At 46.3% G+C, this 19,643-nt stretch overlaps 1 protein-coding gene across 5 annotated transcripts in view; it reads right to left on the reverse strand.

Annotated features, from left to right (window-relative positions):
- The window catches only part of LOC121457976 (katanin interacting protein), a 168,820-nt gene that overhangs the window by 74,291 nt on the left and 74,886 nt on the right, over positions 1-19,643 (reverse strand). For 4 of the 5 annotated variants that reach the window (XM_041667083.1, XM_041667085.1, XM_041667084.1 and 1 more), the window contains exon 6: positions 415-679. The exons of the other annotated variant lie outside the window; for it this stretch is intronic. In XM_041667083.1, the coding sequence (XP_041523017.1) occupies positions 415-679 (265 nt within the window). The remainder of the gene's footprint in view (positions 1-414; positions 680-19,643) is intronic. 5 annotated transcript variants of the gene reach the window in all.

Below are 19,643 nucleotides of genomic sequence, written 5' to 3' on the forward strand. Positions count from 1 at the left end.
ACTAACTCAAGGGAAATCTGACAGAAGGGGGAAGCAATAGGAGGGAGGAGAGGAGGAGAGAGGGCAAAGGGAAAGAGGGGGTAGAGGGCAGTAGGGATGGGAGGGGAGGGCAATGGGCCCTACTCCAGCTCTGCCCTTTACAGTTATGTAAGGCAATACCAGTCCCCTTTGCATTAACCAGTCGAGATGCAGATGCCACTAAATTTCCTATGACACACTAAAGATGGTTCCCATGGGAAGGCCTGAGGTCTTCAGAAGCCTTTGGTGCCTTTCCCTCTTAGTATACAGGGCCCAGCTGTTTCCCTCTGGTCCAGAATTCACTCGAGCTGAGTTTCCAAGCACTGTGGAACACTGAGTCCTAGGACTAAATACAGAGACACAAGAGGCCAAAAAAAGCTCATGAGAAGAGCTCACTTTTAGAAGCTGGGTTAAATTCCATCACCACAAGGGTATCTGTGCCCTGGGGAGGCCGGCCTTCCAGCTCCTGGTCCTTGGGGACATCCTTCTGCACTGTGTCCTGGCTGGGAAGAGGAAACTCATCGGTGGTATGGCCTGGCATTAAGAGGTCCTCAGTCTCGGTCTCAGAGAGGACGTCTTCCTCAATAGAGTCGTACTCGTCACTGGAGCCATCCTCCTGCGTCTGGAGGTTTGTGCTGAGTCCCAGACCTTTTCTCAGCTCCTGTAGAGAGCCCAGGAGACATGAAAGGTAAGGACTTGTATAAAAATAGACATTCTGAACCAAAGAATGACTCCTCCCAACGTCCAGCAGCATCTGCGCCAGGGTGCTGGTGTTGCTTTGAAGATAGCAAAAAACAGTCAGAGGGGAATGAAATGGGGTGCGGCATTTATGGTACTGCCTTAGTCACTGTTCTGCTGCTGTGAAGAGACACTATGGCCAAGGCAGCTCTTATAAGAGGGAGCATTAAATTGGGATTTGCTTTCAGACCTTAGTCCTAGTTATCATCATTGAAATTTATTGCATGTGTATTTAAAATAAATGAGAAAACTCAAACTGACTGATGATTGAAACCTGTATGTGATAGTTGCCACCGGCATGAACTCAGGAAATGAGGGACATGTGGCTGGAAGAAAGGGATCCTGTCATGTAGAAAATTCTGAGGCAACTATGTCCTGGGGTTCCATGGGACACTAAGCTTGTCAGTGTTGAGCTTGGGTATTTAAAAGCTGGACAGATTGCTAAGTGCTAAGTTGAAGGTCTGCTTTCCTCTAGCTGCTGAGCAAAATGCAAGAGGCAGGAGGTGGAGCTGAGGGGAAAACTGCCAGGGGAAGGGAACCAAGGGCTCATTTTCTTCTCCTCAGCTAGCAGAAGAAGCAACACCTGGAGACTGGCTGTCAGGAAAGCATATCCTGGAGAGAAAACCAAGGCAGCAGCAAGACTTCCCCTGTGGTTTGTGGGTTTCTTGGGCCACCTTAGCAGAGACAGGATTATCCGGGGAAGACTGGGGAGGAAAAGGAAGGTCTGATGGAGGGAATTCTACAGACACCCACGTAACCAAAGTGGTTTCTGAGAACATCCAGCTGCCAGAAACACTTAAGCTAGAACAGGACGGGAGCACAAAAGACCAAATAAAAAAGGCTGCCCGGGTGCCAGTCTATAGGCAGGAAAGGAGCCAGAGAGACTCATCCACAAATACATGCTGTCTTTCCTGAGGAAGCAAGATCCCGAAGACTGCACCAGGGGCTGAGAGGGTAGAGGGCAGACACAGAGAATTACTCCCAGGCCTGGACTCTTTGAAATTGCTTGAGTTGGAGGGTTCCTTTCTTCCTCTTGTCCCAATGCCTATGCCTGCTATGCCACAGGTAAAATAGATGTGAATCTTGTTGGGGTGGGGTAAGAGAATGGATAACAGTAGACTTAACAGAAGCCCCCAAAAGATGTTCTCTGGGACCTGTGAACATGTGCCCTTCTATGGCAAAAGACCTTCTCAGATGAAATTAAGGATCTGCTGAGATCACCGAGGCAGGCCTGGAGGAATTATGGGGCAATCAAAAGAGAGGCAGGAAGAACAGCATCAGCAAGTCCTAAGAATGGAAGCAGACGTCAGGAAGGAGAGAAGATGCTAGTCCTGGCTCTGAATGGAAAGGATGCAGCCAAGCAGAGCAGGTGCCTCTAGGACCCAGATTCCTTCCTGGAACCTGCAGAAGACACAGAGGCCTGCTCACACCTTGAGCTCAGCCTGATCACGGTGAGTCTGAGCCTCTGACTCCCAGCACTGTTAGGTAAGCTGCTAAGGCAATGGGAAGTTGCAGCAGCAGCAACAGCAGCAGGAACATAATATAAATTTGTGTCTTTTCCAGTTTCTTCTCCTACTGCCCCACCCTATACCAGCACCAGGGCTGGTTACTTAGCAACTGCACTACTGTCTAGAGCATAGTGGAGCTTGGTAAATACTTGCTGAATGAGTAAATTACATGGAAGCCTGTATGGTGACTTAGCAGAGATAGGAGACACTTCCACACCTTAGGGGAGGTGACATCAATGAGAGGACCCTTAGCAAATTAATTTACTCCTCTGGGTCATACTTTGACTTCCATCATTTGACTAACCATGCCCCGATATACTGCACTGTGATAATAAAGCCATGGTCTGAACTGGGCATAGTTCTCCCTAACAAGAGGACATTTGGCAATGACTAGAGCCTTTTTAATCACAACATGTGTGGAAAGAGTGCACTGACAGCTAGTAAGTGGGAGCCAGCAACGACGCTGCTGGACTGGTTGGAAGGCAGCGGACAATGTTCACTTCAGAGGATGATCTGGTCACAGTGCCGACTGTGTTGAGGTCAAGAAGCCCTGTGTTAGAGCAAGCACACATTCACCACCGTGTCCAAAGGATAATGCTGATATGGTCTGGGCAGGCCTCATGGGAGCCACACTGAGATTCTGGCTCAAGTCATCAAAGTCTAGCTGGGGTGAGCAGTCAGAGATCAGCAGAATTCCTCCTCCTCTCCAGGGAAACAGGAATTTCTGGGCACCTGCTGTTGAATGGCGGCCTTAGCTTCAGCTCATCTTTCACAGAAGAATAATGCCCTGAGCTCTGTACAACACTCAGGCCCTTCTCATCTGATCTTCCCAATAACCTGGCCGGACTAAACACCTGAGCCCCAGGGTCACTTGAACTTGGCAATAACTCTCAATGGAGTAAGCTTAAGTTCCTAGGAAAAGCCCTCTCTGTTCACGAATCTCTATTATTTTGGCCCAGTTACTTTTATTTTTCCAAGACAGTGTTTTTTTGTGTAGCCCAGGCTGGCCTCGAACTCAGAGATCAGCCTGCCTCTGCCTCCTGAGTGCTGGGATTAAAAGTGGCACCACCAACCCAACTATTAAAAGGAACAGGTGGAAGCCAACCAGGAGAGTGAGTCCTGCCAGTGTCCTTGAAATCCCACTCAGCCCTAGGGCCCAGAACAGTCCTCACTGATCTCCAAAGTAGATTGAAGCTCCATCCACAGCCGGTTCCAGGCATGAGACATTGGAATGCATACAGCCAGGGCCAATGAACCAGATTCTTCTGTTACTTTGCCACCTTCACGGGCTGCAATTCCACATTTATGTGACAACAGCCCTATGTTTATGGGGATCCTTAAAGAACAGAGTCCCTCAGCTTGTGTAACTCCTCACAGTGATTAAGTGGCGGGTGGAACATGTGCTCGCTGCCACCAGTCCTTACTCCTTCTAGAAAACCCTGAGGAAAGACTGATTCTACTACATTCCACGTGGCCCACCAGCAGGGTACATGACGGGGTAGTTCTCCATCAATAAAAAAGACAGCCATTCCACAAGCCATCCCTGCAGCCCATTAGCTTCCAGGCCAAAAACTGTTCAAAGCACATTGATTGTGTCTTAACTTTAGAGCCCACTTAGTAGTGTGTGTTTAAACACTTGGGATGGAAGCCAGGACCTTGCACCTAGCAGGTAAGTGCTCTACCCCTGAACTACAGTCCCAGCTTTTGGTTTTATGAATCAGGGTCTCACTAAGCATGTGCCCACACTTGCTGGGAGGCTGTGCTGATGGCCAGTAACGTGCAAACAAGGAGACAAGACCTCTGCCCTCACAGGAGCACACAGTGTGCTGGGGGAGCCAGCAGAAAGAAAGACAAACGGCAATTCCCACAGCTCAATATCAGTTCATCATTCACTAAGCTGATGGATCGTTTATGAACTAGTATTTCTCATGACAAAGAAAGCGAATTTCAATAATCCCTGTTTCAACCTCCTTTCTTTTTCTTCCATAAATCAATATAAATGTGAAGACCAAACAGTATTTACAAGTATAAAACACACACAGACAGAGAGAGAGAGAGAGAGAGAGAGAGAGAGAGAGAGAGAGAGAGAGAGCCTAGCCTCTACTTGGCTGTACTTTTTTTTTTTTTTTTTTTTTTTTTTTGTCTCACTAAGAAAAGGACTCCATTTGCTTGCAGGAGGTGAATGACCTTAGAAACCGGGGATGCTCATGTGATCTGAAACCATCTGTTACAGAAGCAAGGCGAGCTGCTCTAAGAAGCAGCATTCCCTCTAGAAAGAACCATTCAGAACCTTTCCATCTGTGAGAGCTGGACCTTGGCTACGATGGTGACTTTGAAAGCCAAGCTATTGGCACTTCAAAGTGGTGCCCTGCTGTGGGATCTATAAGGGGCTTTGAAGTTGTCACCCAGAATTTTCTCTGGGAAAACTCACTTTATACTTTGCTTTAAAACTTGATTATATTCAATTTCAGTGTTCAATGTTTCAAATGCTAAGTTCAGGAACTTTCCATATGGAGGTCATGGTACAGACTTCATAGAAACTGAGCTGACTACACACAAAATGCCCTCCCCATGATGAGTTGGAGGTGAGGGGTAAGGGACTGGATGCTGAAGATGGAAGGCATGGCTATAGAAAGCACTTCTAAAATGCAGCCAGAGTTTGATGGCCTAGAGTCCAGTATCTGTCCACAAGCCTCCTCTGTCTGCTGGGCTAAGAGTAAAACTGGGTAACTATCAAATGCCAAGGTCTCACAATGACATCAGTAACTGCCACAGCAGCTTCAACTACCAAGCTGTTGCTGTATACCAGGCACCAGCCAAACTCTCTGTGTACCTCATTTCAGCCCTACGACACCCTGGTTCACTGAGCGGTGGCATCATTTCGGCTCAGTAGAATGAAGGACAAGGTCACACAGCTGGTAATGGCAGAGCCAGTATTCTGATATTGACTGGTTGAGGACAGGCTATTGACTACCCTGCTAGGTACCAACTCAGAGCAGATGTCTCCTGAAGAACTGAAGACGGAACTGATGACCTTTGACACAAAGCTGCCAGGAGCTAGTACATGTTTTAAAGAATGTGCTATGGCTTGGATATGGAATGTCTCACACAAGATCATGACTTGAGCCCTGGGTTCCTAGTTGATGCTACTTGGAGAATCAGTAGCAACTTTGGGAGGGGCTTTGTAACCTGACCCAGCTTCAGCCCTCTCCACTAGTCGCTTCCATGTGCACAGCCTGTCCTGCTGCTACTAACTACGCCAGTCCACTCTCCTTTGACGGAATGAGCCTCCCTCCCTTAAGTCTTTCCAGAGGATAAGACAGAACATGCTGAGCATTAGTAGATGGAGCGTTACGCCCTGGGCCATCCTGAGAAAGCAGAATGAAGTGGGTCTAAGTTCATTCACACAACCCTCCTGGGCCCCAAGGCTTTTTATCCTGTACTGGTTGGTTGATAGTTATTTTTATTTATTCATTTACTTAAGAAGTATTGGGTGGGTACAGGAAGAAGTAACAGGACAACCAAGAAGGGACAGATGCTCTGGTGATTCAGCCCTTTGAAAGACAGGCACCAACTTGAGTAATTTAATTTAAGAAAGAACTAATATCCAAGAAAAGGGAATTTGACAGGAGAGGTGGAAGCCGATTTTAGAAGCTGGGAGACTGTCATCCCCACAGAGATGCATGGGGAACTCATCCATGAAAGAGAAGCAGCTAGCAATCTTACAACTTTTAATTTCATCATTAACACTTCTAGAAAGATAAATTAAGTCAGGAAGAGCACCAAAGGGTGACTAATTAAGTATGCTAGAAATCATGCCAAGTGACTTTATAAGAATATAGTGCCCCAAAGACAAAAAGAAAAGCACCATCAAAGTCTGCTGGGTGGAGAGGTCTACAAAGTACTGTCCAAATCAAGATCCAGAGGGCAAACATTCAGATGGAGCAGCCTCAACTACTCTGCTTTTCTTCACTTTTTAATGTTTATGTGTATGGGTGTTTACCTGCATGTATGTCAGATCCCCTGGAACAGGAGTGTTAGGAATCAAGCCCAGGTCCTTTACAAGAACAGCAATGCTCTTAACTACTGAGACATCTTTCAAGTTCTCTCACCTGCCTTTAATGGGCAAAGACAATGACACTGATGTAGTCACATAGATGAAAGGTACATTCCATGAAGAGTCATTTTGATACCATCAGACAAAAAGACAAAAATATAACAGATACTACAAAGCTAAAGAGATGTAAGAAAATGGACACATTTGTGAAAATCAGCCTGATGAAGCAGACCAACAGCTGAGACTGATGATGGCAGGAACGGGTTGATGAGCATTCCAAGGAAGGCTTACTCACGATGTAAATGCTGGGCTGGGGTTTCAGCTGAGCAATGGAGTGCTTGCCTTGCCTTGTGTGCTTGAGGCCCTAAGTTTCACCTCAGCACCACAAACAAACTAAGCACTCCACCCTCATCCAGCTCTTACTCTGAATCTCTAGGTATTGAGATGCGATGGGGGAATGGAGAAGATATGTGGACTTGTGTGCACATGCATGTGGGTAGGTCAGAGGTCAGTTCTGAGTGTCTTCCTTTTCACGTTCTACCTTCTTTTCTGAGCAGGGTCTCTCACTGAATCTGGAGCTCACTGATTAGCCTGGCTGGCCAGAGAACCGCAAAGATCTCCTTGCATTTGCCTCCCCAGTGGTGACACTGAGCTTTTTCCATGGCTTTGGGGAACAGGCTTGGAGCTCACATTTTAAATATGCTCTTGGTATTCTAATGTGGGTGGTTGAAGACCAGACTTTTAAGACTTAGCAAGTTAAATGACACTACTGACAATCTGCGGTAAATTTTCTGTTACTGTGAGAAATCACCATGACCACGACAAGTTATAGAGGAAGGGATTATTTGGGTTACAGTTCCATCACCATAACATCAGGGAGGCATGGCAGTCAACAGCATAGCAGCTGGAACAGCAAGCTGAGAGCTCACATCCTGACCACTAACATGAAGCAGTGAGAGAGCAAGAGGAATCACATAAGTCTGTAAACTCTCAAAGTCCCCTCTAGTGACATACTTCCTTCAACAGTCTTCCCAGACAGTGCCACCAGCTGGGACCAAGTGTTCAAATACATGAATCTATGGGGAACATTCCCATTCAAATCACCACATAATATGATTGAATTTAATAAGTATATTGGGAACTTTACATAAAAAAGAGAATGGTTATTCTTTTGAAGTATCAAAGAAGACTCATAAAAATGAACTGGAGGCCACAAATCAGACCTCAGTAACTTCTGAACCAGAAAATCAAACAAGCTACCTAAATGCAGTCAATTAGAGATTAACATGAAAGGCAAAATTGGAAAAATAAAATCTACTTACTCAGAATGTCTAGAAAACCTTTGAAATTAAGAAAGGAAAGCCCTTGTAAAGCCCTCGGTTTATTAGACACAAATGGCACCAGCAGCACCACAGTGAGGAGCGTAGAGTGAAGGCAGTGCTACACTTAGACTAACTCAACCTTTTCACCTCCAGAGTAGAGTAGGGCTGTGGTGGTCCAGATGAGAGTGGCCCCACGGGAAATAGACTTGAATGCTTAGTCACCAAGGAGTGGCGCTGTTTGAGAAGGATTAGACAGTGTGGCCTTGCTGGAGTAGCTGAAGTGTGTCACTGACACACTTGGGTTTTCAAAAGCCCACGCCTGGCCCAGTGTCACACTCTTAGCCTGTGGCCCAGGTTATAGTTCTCAGCTACCGCTCCAGTGCCATGCATGCCACCATGCTCCCTGCCATGATGACTATGTACCAACCCTCTGAAACTGTAAGCCAGCCCAACTAAACACTTTCTTTCATAAGAGTTATCTTAGCTATGATGTCTCTTCAACAGCAACAGAGCAGCGACTAAGACAAGTGCTGAGGGTGGGTAAACAATGAACTTGTGGATGTGGTTAATAGGAGCAGGGGTAAGGAGCCTGAACAACTGCATAAACCAAAATGCTTAGGGAAGGGAGAAGGAAGTAAAGGCTAAGATGACATGAAATAGAAATAAATGAGTAAACAGATAGATGACCAAATGGGGCACACACAGCTCAATCCAGCTCAGCCCAGCTAAAAGCAGAGAGCCTTTTTCAGATTTACTTCTAGATTGTTTGAATCTTCTTAATGAGAAAGCACTTATGCATTAGCAGCTACATAAAATGACAGAAAAGAATGTAAAATACTTATGAAATTCTAAATAGGCTATACACGTGAGGCATAAGCCAGACCATTTATACTATTATTGACTGGGAGGTCACTCTTTATTGTTGGCAAATTGGAAAAGCTGCTTTAGTGAGCCACATTCCATCTGGCAGCTTCATTGGCATGAGCCCACATGGGGTGCAGGGTGGCCACGTGGCCCTTCTGCTGCCCCATTAGTGCATTAGTGCCGGCTCAGCATTGCTGTACATGTGCATGCATCATTCATGCTCAGCACGGCACCAGCCCCGCCCTGCTGGCCTCCTGCTGTTGCCCCACTGGCTCAGGGCCTACTAAGGTCATAGACCAGTCTGTGCTTCATTCTGAGCTGGCTGGCTGGGCAGCTCTGGCTGCCCTAATGGTCCTGGGTCAAGCACAGAGGCTAATTCTAGTGCTACTGGGAAGGAGAGAGTCCTCCTCTTTCACCAGACTGTCAAAGTCTTCAGTCTAAAAAAGGAAGTTAGAAGTTGGTGTTACAAGGGCCAAATCTGGCCATAGCTATGTTTTGTTTGGAGCATAGAAAATTATGAATTAATTATCAAAAAATGGAAGATATCTGGGGTTGGAGCAGTGGCTCAGTGGTTAAGAGCACTGTCTGTCTGCTCTTTTAGAAGATCTGGGTACAATTCCCAGCACTCACATGGCTGCTCATAATTGTCTAGAATTCTAGTTCCAGGGGGATCCAATGTTGTCTTCCAGTCTCTGAGGGCCCTGAAGATATGTGTTGCACAGACTTAGCATGCAGACAAAGCACTCAGACACATAAAATAAAAAATTTTACAAAATTAAACATACCTCTTGTCAGCTACCTAACTTCAGTTAAAAGGAGAGAAAGCTTAACTCCATAGGCCCTGCATTGTATGGTGACAGCTAACTAAGGCTATCCTTGACACTCCCAACCACGCCATAGGGCCCTGCATTATATACTTTAAATTTAGAACACCTATCCAAATTCCCCACTGTCTACTCTACCCTAAGTAGGACAGAAATTCCTTTTAAGTTTTTTTTTAAATATTTATTTATTTATTATGCACACAATATTCTGTCTGTGTATATGTCTGCAGGCCAGAAAAGGGCACCAGACCTCATTACAGATGGTTGTGAGCCACCATGTGGTTGCCGGGAATTGAACTCAGGACCTCTGGAAGAGCAGGCAATGCTCTTAACTACTGAGCCATCTTTCCAGCCCTCCTTTTAAGTTTTTAAAACAAAGTTTATTATATTTATTCATCCATTTGGTATATGTGGGGGGTGAGGGATACACACACAGCAGGGCACATATGTGGAGGTCAAAGGACAACAATTCACAGGAGTCAGTTCTTTCCCTCCACCATTTAGGTCCCAGGGATCACACCCAGGCAGTTGGCCCGTCTTTACTAACTTATGTGTCCTTACACAGAGCTTAGACAATATTGTCCCTGTAATTACATCAAGGAGATGCAATGTGGCAGTGAGTCTCACGAACACTTAGGCCATACCCTTCTTCCTCGCACTGACCCAATCACTCAATTATTCAGTTCCCTTGCTTAATAAAGAGTTGTTTGTGTACTAACTATACCAGGCAGTTTTCTAAAGTCCAAAAACACAGCTGGGCATGCATATCGCTTTAACCTCAGGACTCAGGAGAGACGGCAGGAGAACCTCTGTGAGTTTGAGGCCAGCCTGGTCTACATAATGAATTCCAGGACAGTCAGAGTTGCATGGTGAGACCCTGTTTGAAAAAAAAATCAAAAAGCAAAATCCAATAATGTCTAAAAGCATACTGGACAACAAGATAGAGCTGGGTCTGGAAGTGGGAGGTATGTCTACCTGCAAGTGACCTATAGGACAACTCCCAGAATGAGTCCTGCCCTAGGAATAGCATGCCTTCTCTGCTGATACTAAGTTTGGGGTAAAGATGTTCTTCTACAGCCTAGGAGCCTCAAGTTCAGAGATGGCAGAAAGAGGAACTACTTAAACCATCCCTTCCTGTTGGAAAAGGAAAGGTGGCTCCTGTGGGCTGGTGGGCTGGGTTCTACAAGAAAGCAGACTAGCCGGGCAGTGGTGGCACACACCTTTAATCCCAGCACTTGGGAGGCAGAGGCAGGCGGATCTCTGTGAGTTCGAGACCAGCCTGGTCTACAAGAGCTAGTTCCAGGACAGGCTCCAAAACCACAGAGAAACTCTGTCTCGGAAAAAAAAAAAAAAGAAAGAAAGAAAGCAGACTGAGCTCCAAAGGAAGGTGACTCAGCCAGGCCCCTTAAAAGGTTTATGGCAGGCAGGTCGGCTACAAGAGACACAGCTGAATCGTCCTGACACAGACCAGGGAAAGCTTGAAGTGCATTTTCAGAAAAAAAGGTTTTCTAATTAATAGTCAAACAGCAACAATGATGGCCACAGTGGGCCAGGTGGGTCAGCTGAAGGCCTGGGCCCCTCCTCATCTTGAATTTCAGTACTTATTTTTCCAGGTCTTAACTAATAATGTCTTTCCTACCCAACTCTATCTCATTGCCATTGTTTTTTGTTTTTCACCCTTCTGGTCCAAATCATGGTTTTGGGAGGGTTTTGTTTGTTTGGTTTTTTGTTATTTTGTTTTGAGACAAGGGGTTTCTCTGTAGCTTTGGTGCCTGTCCTGAAACTAGCTCTGTAGACCAGGTTGGCCTCTAACTCACAGAGATCCACCTGCCTGTCTCCAGAGTGCTGGGATTAAAGGCGTGCACCACCACCCGGCTGAGTTATGTTTTGAATGTGACAAAAGTACAAAGACAAAATTTATCAATTATCCTAGAACTTGGAGATCTGCCAAGACAGCAGATCTTAAGTTCAATGCCAGCCTGTCTCAAAAGGCCAAACAACAACAATGAATTGTTTGTTTCGTACGAAGAGCATTATTCTGGGCTATCACGGAACCCAGGCCTTGTGTGTGCTAAGCATGCACCTTACCATCAGCAGCGCAGCCCCTATGTTTAATTCAGCTTTGACTGTGTATAAGCCAAGCTTCCTTCTCCAAACACAGGCAAGTCCACCCAGCCAAGAACTGCTACATCGTGTATCTATGCTCAGCAAGGAGCTTTCATCAAATACAACATTCCTGTCTCACAGAGAGCCACCATAGTCACTCCCCCTACACTCACCCTCTCCCAGGAACCACCTTGTTTTCCCTTTTCCCCCACCCCTGGAAAACTTACTTGTGTATACTCATTAAGTTATCAGATCCCAGGAATTGGAGAGATGGATGATTCATCAGTTAAGAGTACTTACTCTTCTGCAGAGGACTGAGGTTCGGTTCCCAGCATCCACATAGCAGCTCATATATATATATATATATATATATATATATATATATATATATATATATATATATAAGAGTTATATGTAGTCACCTATTTAACTCCAGTTCCAGGGGATCTAACACCTCCCTGCTCTTTTGGACTCTTCCTGCATAATGCCCCCACCCCTACACACACAAATCTTTTGGGGAAAAGGTTCTACGGCCCTCTTATAAAACAGCTTGTCAGTCTGCCTGGGCCAATCAGAACTGAGACATAAGCTCCCTCCCAACTGGAGGGTCCATCTTTAAAACTTACTGAAGCTAGGGGGTGGTAGGGCACTGTCTTAGTTAAGGTTTCTGTTGCTGTGATGAAACATGATGACCAAGGCAACTTGGGAAGGAAAGGGTTTATTTTAGCTTATATTTCCAGGTGACAGTCCATCAACGAGGGAACTGAAGTCAAGAACTCAAACTGGGCAGAAACCTGGAGGCAGGAGCTGATGCAGAAGCCACAGAAGAGTGCTGCTTACTGGCTTGCTCCCCATGGCTCGCTCAGCCTGCTTTCTTATAGAGCCCAGGACCACCAGTCCAGGGATGGCGCCATCCACATGGGCTCTCCCCCATCTATCACTAATTAAGAAAATACCCTGCAGGCTTGCCTACAGCCCAATCTTATGGAGGTATTTTCTCAATTGAGGGTCCTTCTCTCAGATGACTCTACCTTGTGTCGTACTGATACAAACCTATCCGGCATACACAGACACACAGGTCATCCTGGTGCTCTGGAGGCTGAAGTAGGAGAATTGAGAGTCTGAAGCCAGTCTGGGCTACATAGTCATATCCTGTCCTAATAAAAAGCAAATGAAACTGCTTTGAAATCTCTAAGACTTTGGCATTATTGCTCAACCCATATGCTGGCTAGTTTTATGTCAAGGACACAAGCTAAAGTTATCTTAGAGGAGGAAACCTCAGTTGAGAAAATTCCTCCATAAGATCTGGCTATGGGGCAGACCTATTGGACATTTTCTTATTAGTGACTGATGTGGGTTGGATTCAGCCCATTGTGGGTGGGGCCACCTCTGGGCAGGTGGGCTGGGTTCTACAAGAAAGCAGACTGAGCAAGCAGAAGGTAGGGGAGCAAGCCAGTAATCAGCATTCCTCCATGGCCTCTGCAATCAACTCCTGCCTCTAGGTACTCACCTGGTTTGAATTCCTGCCATGGCTTCCTCTCACTGGACTGTGACCCTATATGTAAGCCATATAAACCCTTTCCTCCCCAAGTTGCTTTTGGTCATGGTATTTCACCACAGCAATAGTAACCCTGACTAATATAACCTATTAGAACTTGTGTCTTTCCTTGTGCCTTGGTTTCTCTTAAGAGCTGATAATGTTAGAGCCTGGAGAGATAGCTCAGCCATTAAGAGCATGTTCTTCCAGAGGCTCTCAGTTTGGTTTCCTGCACCCACAGCCAACTGCACCCCAGCTCTAGGGTGACCCCATGCCTCTAGGCTCCATGGGTACCTGTACTCACATAAGCACACACCTACAAACAGGTTCACATACATACATATAATTTAAAATACATTTTTAGAGGGGAAAAAAAAAAGAGCTCACAGTTTGAGACCAACGAGATGGCCCAGTGGCAAAGGCACTTGTGCCACAGTGCCACAAGCCTGACCTGAGGGTAATCCCTAGAATTACCAGGTAGAATAGAATTAACTCCCCAAAGTGGTCCTCATTCTACACACCCCAAATAAATAAATGACGAAGGTAAAAAAGATTTAAATGTTGACAATTTAACCTTTTAACTATGATTTGAAATATTTTTCTTTTCTAGTTCACATACCTGTGGTACAGGGCATCTCAAAGCATACTCCTTCTTCTGAAGTGGATTCTAATCTGCAGGCTCACTCCCCAAGCACTGGGAGCTTCTGGGCTATGACCTGCATGCAAATCCTGTTATCCTACAATTAAGTTCCAACAGGGTTTTCAGTCACCATCATCATGACCTGTATACACCGCACTATCTTTAGAAGTGTGCTCTCCAGCACTGCTGCAGTTACAGCCTTGTGGGGAGCTGTGAAAAGGGGCTCTGAGCCCAAACTTCAGATCAGAACCCACCTCAGTGGACAGGCCCAGGGAAACAGGGCCTTTGCTCATTGTTCACTCTTTATTTGGAACTAACTATGCATCTCACAGTGGAGGAACTCAGGTTCCTTTCAGCGCAATAGCAAACATCACAATGGAGAGAGAACTTGGATGGGATGCCACTGCGTTCCTGTCTGTCTTCTTGTTCCTATCATCCTTCACTGGGACTTGGTTCTGATTAAGCAGAGCAAGCTGGCCCGTGTGTGTGTGTGTGTGTGTGTGTGTGTGTGTGTGTGTGTATGTGTGTATGTGTGTATGTGTGTGTGTGTTGGGGGTGGAGTGGGTGGTGGTTCTTGCCACAGTATGGATATGGAGGGCAAGGTAGAGGACAACCTTGGCTCATTGGCTTACACCTTGTTTGAGACAATTGTTTACTATGGTGTATGCCAGGTTAGCTTAGAGGCCTCTGAGGCCTTCTGTGTCTGTTTCCACCTCCCAGTAGGAGCACTGGCTATCTCAAATGGCTTTACATTTGTTCTGGGAATTCTAACTCAGGTCCTCATGGTGTGTGACGAGTGCATTGCCCACTAAGCAATCTTCCCAGCCCTAGCTTTTTAATTTTTTAAAACTTGTCTTGAAAAAATGTAATATCCACAATTTATCATACTAGTATAATGGGCACCCAGATATCTTTCGCCTACATTCACCAACTGTTACAATTCTGCCACCCACATTAAGTGTAGCCTTTATTTTGTTGTGTTTGTAACACTGTGACCTTCTCTTCTGTCTTCTACATTCTGCACATGTCTCCTAAGAATAAGAATAAGGCTGGAGAGAAGGCTCACTGGTTAAGAACACTGGCTGCTCTTCCAGAGGACTGGGTTCCATTCCAAGTACTCACATAGTGTCTTACAAGCTCACAACTATACAACTCCAGTTCCAGGGAATCCAACACCCTCTTCCAGCCTCCACAGGCACAAAGAATTCATGATGCGGTCATACATGCAGGCAAAATATCAATACAAATAAAATGAAAATAAATAAATCTTAAAAAAACAAGTAAAAAAAGAAAAGGATGTTTTCTGAGAAGACCAGAAAAAAAATATATATATTTTATATATATATTATATATATATATCAAACTCAGGAAATTTAACATCAATCCAATATTGTGACATATATAATGCTGTCTATTTTCAAAATTATTTTTTTAAAGATTTATTTATTTATTACATATACAGTGTTCTACTTGCATGTATGGTTGTAGGCCAGAAGAGGGCACCAGACCTCATTACAGATGATTGTGAGCCACCATGTGGTTGCTAGGAATTGAACTCAGGACCTCTGGAAGAGCAGTCAGTGCTCTTAACCTCTGAGCCATCTCTCCAGCCCCTATTTTCAAAATTATTAACTCTTCAAATTTGGCAATTTCTCTCCAACCACATTGGTACTGCCCAGGCCCAGGATCTCACTGCACACAACTGTGGTGCATGTCTTTACTTTCCTTTAACCTAGAACATTCCAAGTCTTTGTCTCTCGTGCTCTGACGTTTTCCAGGACTCTAGCACAGCTGTTTGAGAACCGCCCCATTCAGGCTTGCCTGGCTGTCTTCATTAGATTTGGGCATGTCTCACTGCCATTCTTAGCTGTGCACCCACGAGGGAGAGATCCGGCTAAGAGGAATTTCTGTCTACTGCTGTGGGAAGCACCATGAAGCAGCACTGATGGTGGTCCTGCTGCACACCTGGTTCCCAGGCTCAGCATCAATAACAGCCACAAGAGCCCGTGGTACTGGAGCAGAACCAGCCCGGCACAGTTCCTGGCCTGTGACTGCACCTCCACATACCAAAAAGTCTCAGGGCCCCGGCACCCAGTACAGGCCTCTCTGTCCCCCGTTTCTTCAAATCTCAGTGCTCAGCTCACAGACTGTGGTAATAGATATTACTACCCCAGCCAGTGTGCAGCTCAGTGCTGATGCAGTGTGAGCTCCGTCACTTCGAAATCCACCCTGAGCTCAAACTTCTCGGGTGTTATTTAGATATGTCATGGGTGTGCCAAAGGGGTGGTGTGTGTGTGTGCTTTGCAGGTGTGTACACAATCAGGCACATATATGCAGAAGTCAGAGATTGGCAGTGGTGTCTTCCTCAGTCACCCTCTCTCACACTTCTTTAGACAGTGTCTCTCACTGAGCCTGCAGCTCACTGACTTGGCTAGCTTACTTGGTTGGAAAGCATCATGGCTGATCCTTGTCTTCAGCACCGGGGTTACAAACAGGTACACCACGCCTAGCTTTTTACATGGGCATTGGGGAGCTGAACTCAAATCTCCATACTTGTGCAGGAAGCATTCTACCAACTGAAGCACCTCCGCAGCCTGAGAGGCTTTTATGTTAATGCAGTCCTGCCATCCACCTGGGTCATTTCCAGACTCAGCAGCTCTGCTGTGAGCGCTCAAAGTTCATTTTACCACTGCATCCCAAATCACTAAGAGACTCCCATATTTGTCAGTGCTGCAGGAGCACTGGGATGTCCCTGTGTGTTCAGATGGCAGAAATGAAAGTTGCAGGTCTTGGAGCTGGTAGGAGAATTGGCATCCTAGGCATGCACAACACCAGCACCTCCGTCTGAAAATGGGGGGGGTCTTGCTCTTCTGCTGCTCTCCCTGCCTCCCTGCCTCCTGCCTCTCCTAACCACTACCTTCTGTTCTCACTCCCACAGCTGATCTGAGCATCTGTCAAAACCACAGAAGACACAGCCAATACGTGGCCACGCCATTACTCCCCAAAGCCACTGGGTGAGTGGGTTACCGGTGTGGAAAGACAGTCATGCTGTATTATGGAGCCAAAAAAAAAAAATGAGATTATCAAATAGGATGGATGACAAAACCTCACTTATGCTATATTAGCAATAAAAAATAGGGGAGACAAGCCTAGCTACTCAGAAGGCCGAGGCAGGAGAATTGCAAGGTAAAGGCCTGCTTGGCTACAGAGTGAGTTTAAAGCCAACCTGTCAAGGCCCTGTCTTAAAATTTAAAAGGTGAAGAAAGGGCTGGGAATACAGCTCAGGAAGGTGCTTGTCTAGCATATGCAGGGCCTATGTTCACCCGTGCATACCACCAAAAACTAATAAGTAAAAATAAACGAAAGGTGGCACATGCTCAAAGGCTGTGTTATCTGAGTTCCCAGCAGAAGCACCCATGCAATAGGCTTCCTCTGCAGACCAGCCCTCGCTTTGTAAGTCTCCTGTTGAAGAGGCCTGCTACAGCTCCTGATGTGATGGGGCAGGTTCCTCTATGGAGACCTGGCTATGGTAGCCTTTAGATGTCAGCATGTAGCTGTAACTGTGGGTGTAAAATCTTCACCTTACTGTGGGACCCGCACTGTGACGGCTGGTTTTGTCAACTTGACACAACCTACAATCACCTGGGGAATGTCTCAGTGATATAGTATCTAAATCAAGTGGGCCTATGGACATGTCTTGATTGCATTCATTGAAATGGGAAGAACTAGTCACTGTGGGTGGCACCATTCCCTAGGCAGGGGATCCTCAGCTGTGTGAGGTTGAGAAAGAGAGCCGAGTACTAACCTGCAGGAATCCATCCGTTGCTCTCTGCCCTTGACTGTGAGTGTAATGACTTGCTGCTTCGAGTTCCTGCCACCTTGACATCCCAGCTATGACAGTCTGTAACCCAAAATTCTACACTAAAATAACTCTTTCTCCCTTAAACTGCTTGTCAGGGTACTTTATCATGGCAACAGAAATAAAGCTAATACACACACAATGGAAAGAAAAGCTGTGAAGGCCTTCTAGCAGCTGTCCCAGTGATTATGACTTCATGTAGTGTCTGGTGATTACTAGATTGGGAAGTGTCTCCCCTGGGATTGAAACAGACCCCTCCCCCCATATAGTGGACAGGGCATCTATATGCAGTTTGGACAGTGGTTCATGGGACTGTGGGGTTCTAAAGAGACATTTGGGGTGGAGAGATGACTCAGCTGGTAAAGGCACTGGCCAGATGCAAGCCTGACTGCTTGGGCCGAGTCCTTAGATCCCACAGTGGAAGGAGAGAACTGACTCCGGAAAGCTGTCCTCTGACCTCCACACATGTGCACACATGGGCTCCCCAACACAAATAATAATAAATAAAAATTTAAATTTCAACTTTAATTTTTCTGCCTATTATTAGACATTTTGGGTTCATTGTTGATTCCTAAAGAAGCCACTTCTTTAAAAGGAGACTGAGTCCCCCAGGGCAGTGCACACACCATGTGTCCAGGTACGGGGTTTGAACTCTCTATTTGCTGGAGCTGTAAAATTGCTCAGAACCATGCAAAGGCTCCTTGTCCAACATAAGGGAAATGCCATCCCTATCACTGTCCCCTAGACCTACCATCCTGACTCACAGCTGCTCCTGGAAACCTTCCCCACCTCCTCGCTCCCTCCTCACCTCAGGGTCTTTGCATTCCCTGCTCCCTCTGCCGAGGACACTGCCCCATAGGCTCACTGGCTCACATCCCTGAGGTTCCCATTTCATTACTGCCTCATCAGAGGCCTTGCCTCGGTATTAGACAGAAACTTTACTCTGCTCTTTCTACAAGCTCTGTCACCTCCTGACACACTATATGCTTTTATGTGAATTTACTTTTTAATTGGTCAGGGGGTGGTAGCATATGCCTTTAGTCCCAACACTCGGAATGCAAAGGCAGGCGAATCTCTGTGAATTTGAGGTTAGCCTGGTCTATGAGGCGAGTTCTAGGACAGCTAGGGCTACACAGAGAAACCTCGCCTCAAAAATCCAAAGAACAAAACAACAACAACAACCAAAAACCTATCTGATTGTTTTTAAAGGAATGAAATCCCTCGATTCATAATAATCGCAGATAATCACACGGAATCTCCTGATTGCATCAGCGTCAACTGCTAATTCAGTCCTCCCACAGCACCATGCAAGGCAACACATGGGGGCTGACAGAGCACGCCTCCAGCATGCCAGGCTGTGAACTCAAAGCCACAGAGAAACTGAAGGTCACAGGATGTGGTGGAGGGCAAGAGGCTGGCATGTTTCCGCAGCAAAGGTGAGGCGCAAAGCCTTTCTGCAGAGGAGGGCTCCTTCTGCTCCAGCTCAGACCTCCCTTGCTTCATGCCAAGCTGGGTATATTTAGCCAGGCCCTGAGTTTCTCTGTCCCTGTGCAGATGGCATCTCTCAATGCTTCTTTCTGCTGTGGCAGGCAAGCACGCCACTGTTTCTCTCTGCTTTTGCAGGGAAATAACTCCAAGGGGAAATTGACTGTGAAGCCTTAAGGAGAGCCCTCTCAAGATGTCGGGGGGAAAGGCAAGGAAGAAATATAATCAGGTGCTCACAGTGGGGAACGTGAAGCGCTGGCAGAGCAGCAGCGGCTGCAACTGAGCATGTGCACTGAGGAAGGCTGCTAATGCTGAGGGCAGGAGAAGCCTGGGAGGAACTCTGCTGTCCAGTGTGCAGGGCGCTGGGAGCTTGCCAAAGAGGAACAAGGTATCCATTTAACAGAAGGTGCCAGGTGCCTCCCCATGGGCAAACAACTACGGTCTGCAGCTCAAAGGGTACACAGCACTCTGGGACATGGTGTGGGGGTAGGATTATAACAGACTGGACATGGCTATGATCCAGCTGAAAGAAAATGAAGGTTTCTTTTGTACAGACTGATCCCAAGCAGGGTCTGTTGGTGGGGTCAAAAGCAAGTGGTGAGCCAGGTGTGGCTCTGGCAGAAGAATCTTGGATTTGAGGCTAGCTGGGACTACATTAAAGGAGGAGGAGGGGAACGGGAGAAAA

This window comes from Microtus oregoni, unplaced genomic scaffold, assembly GCF_018167655.1.
Source record: "Microtus oregoni isolate MIOR12 unplaced genomic scaffold, Mior012 000016F_ref0000370, whole genome shotgun sequence".
Lineage (NCBI taxonomy): Eukaryota > Metazoa > Chordata > Mammalia > Rodentia > Cricetidae > Microtus > Microtus oregoni.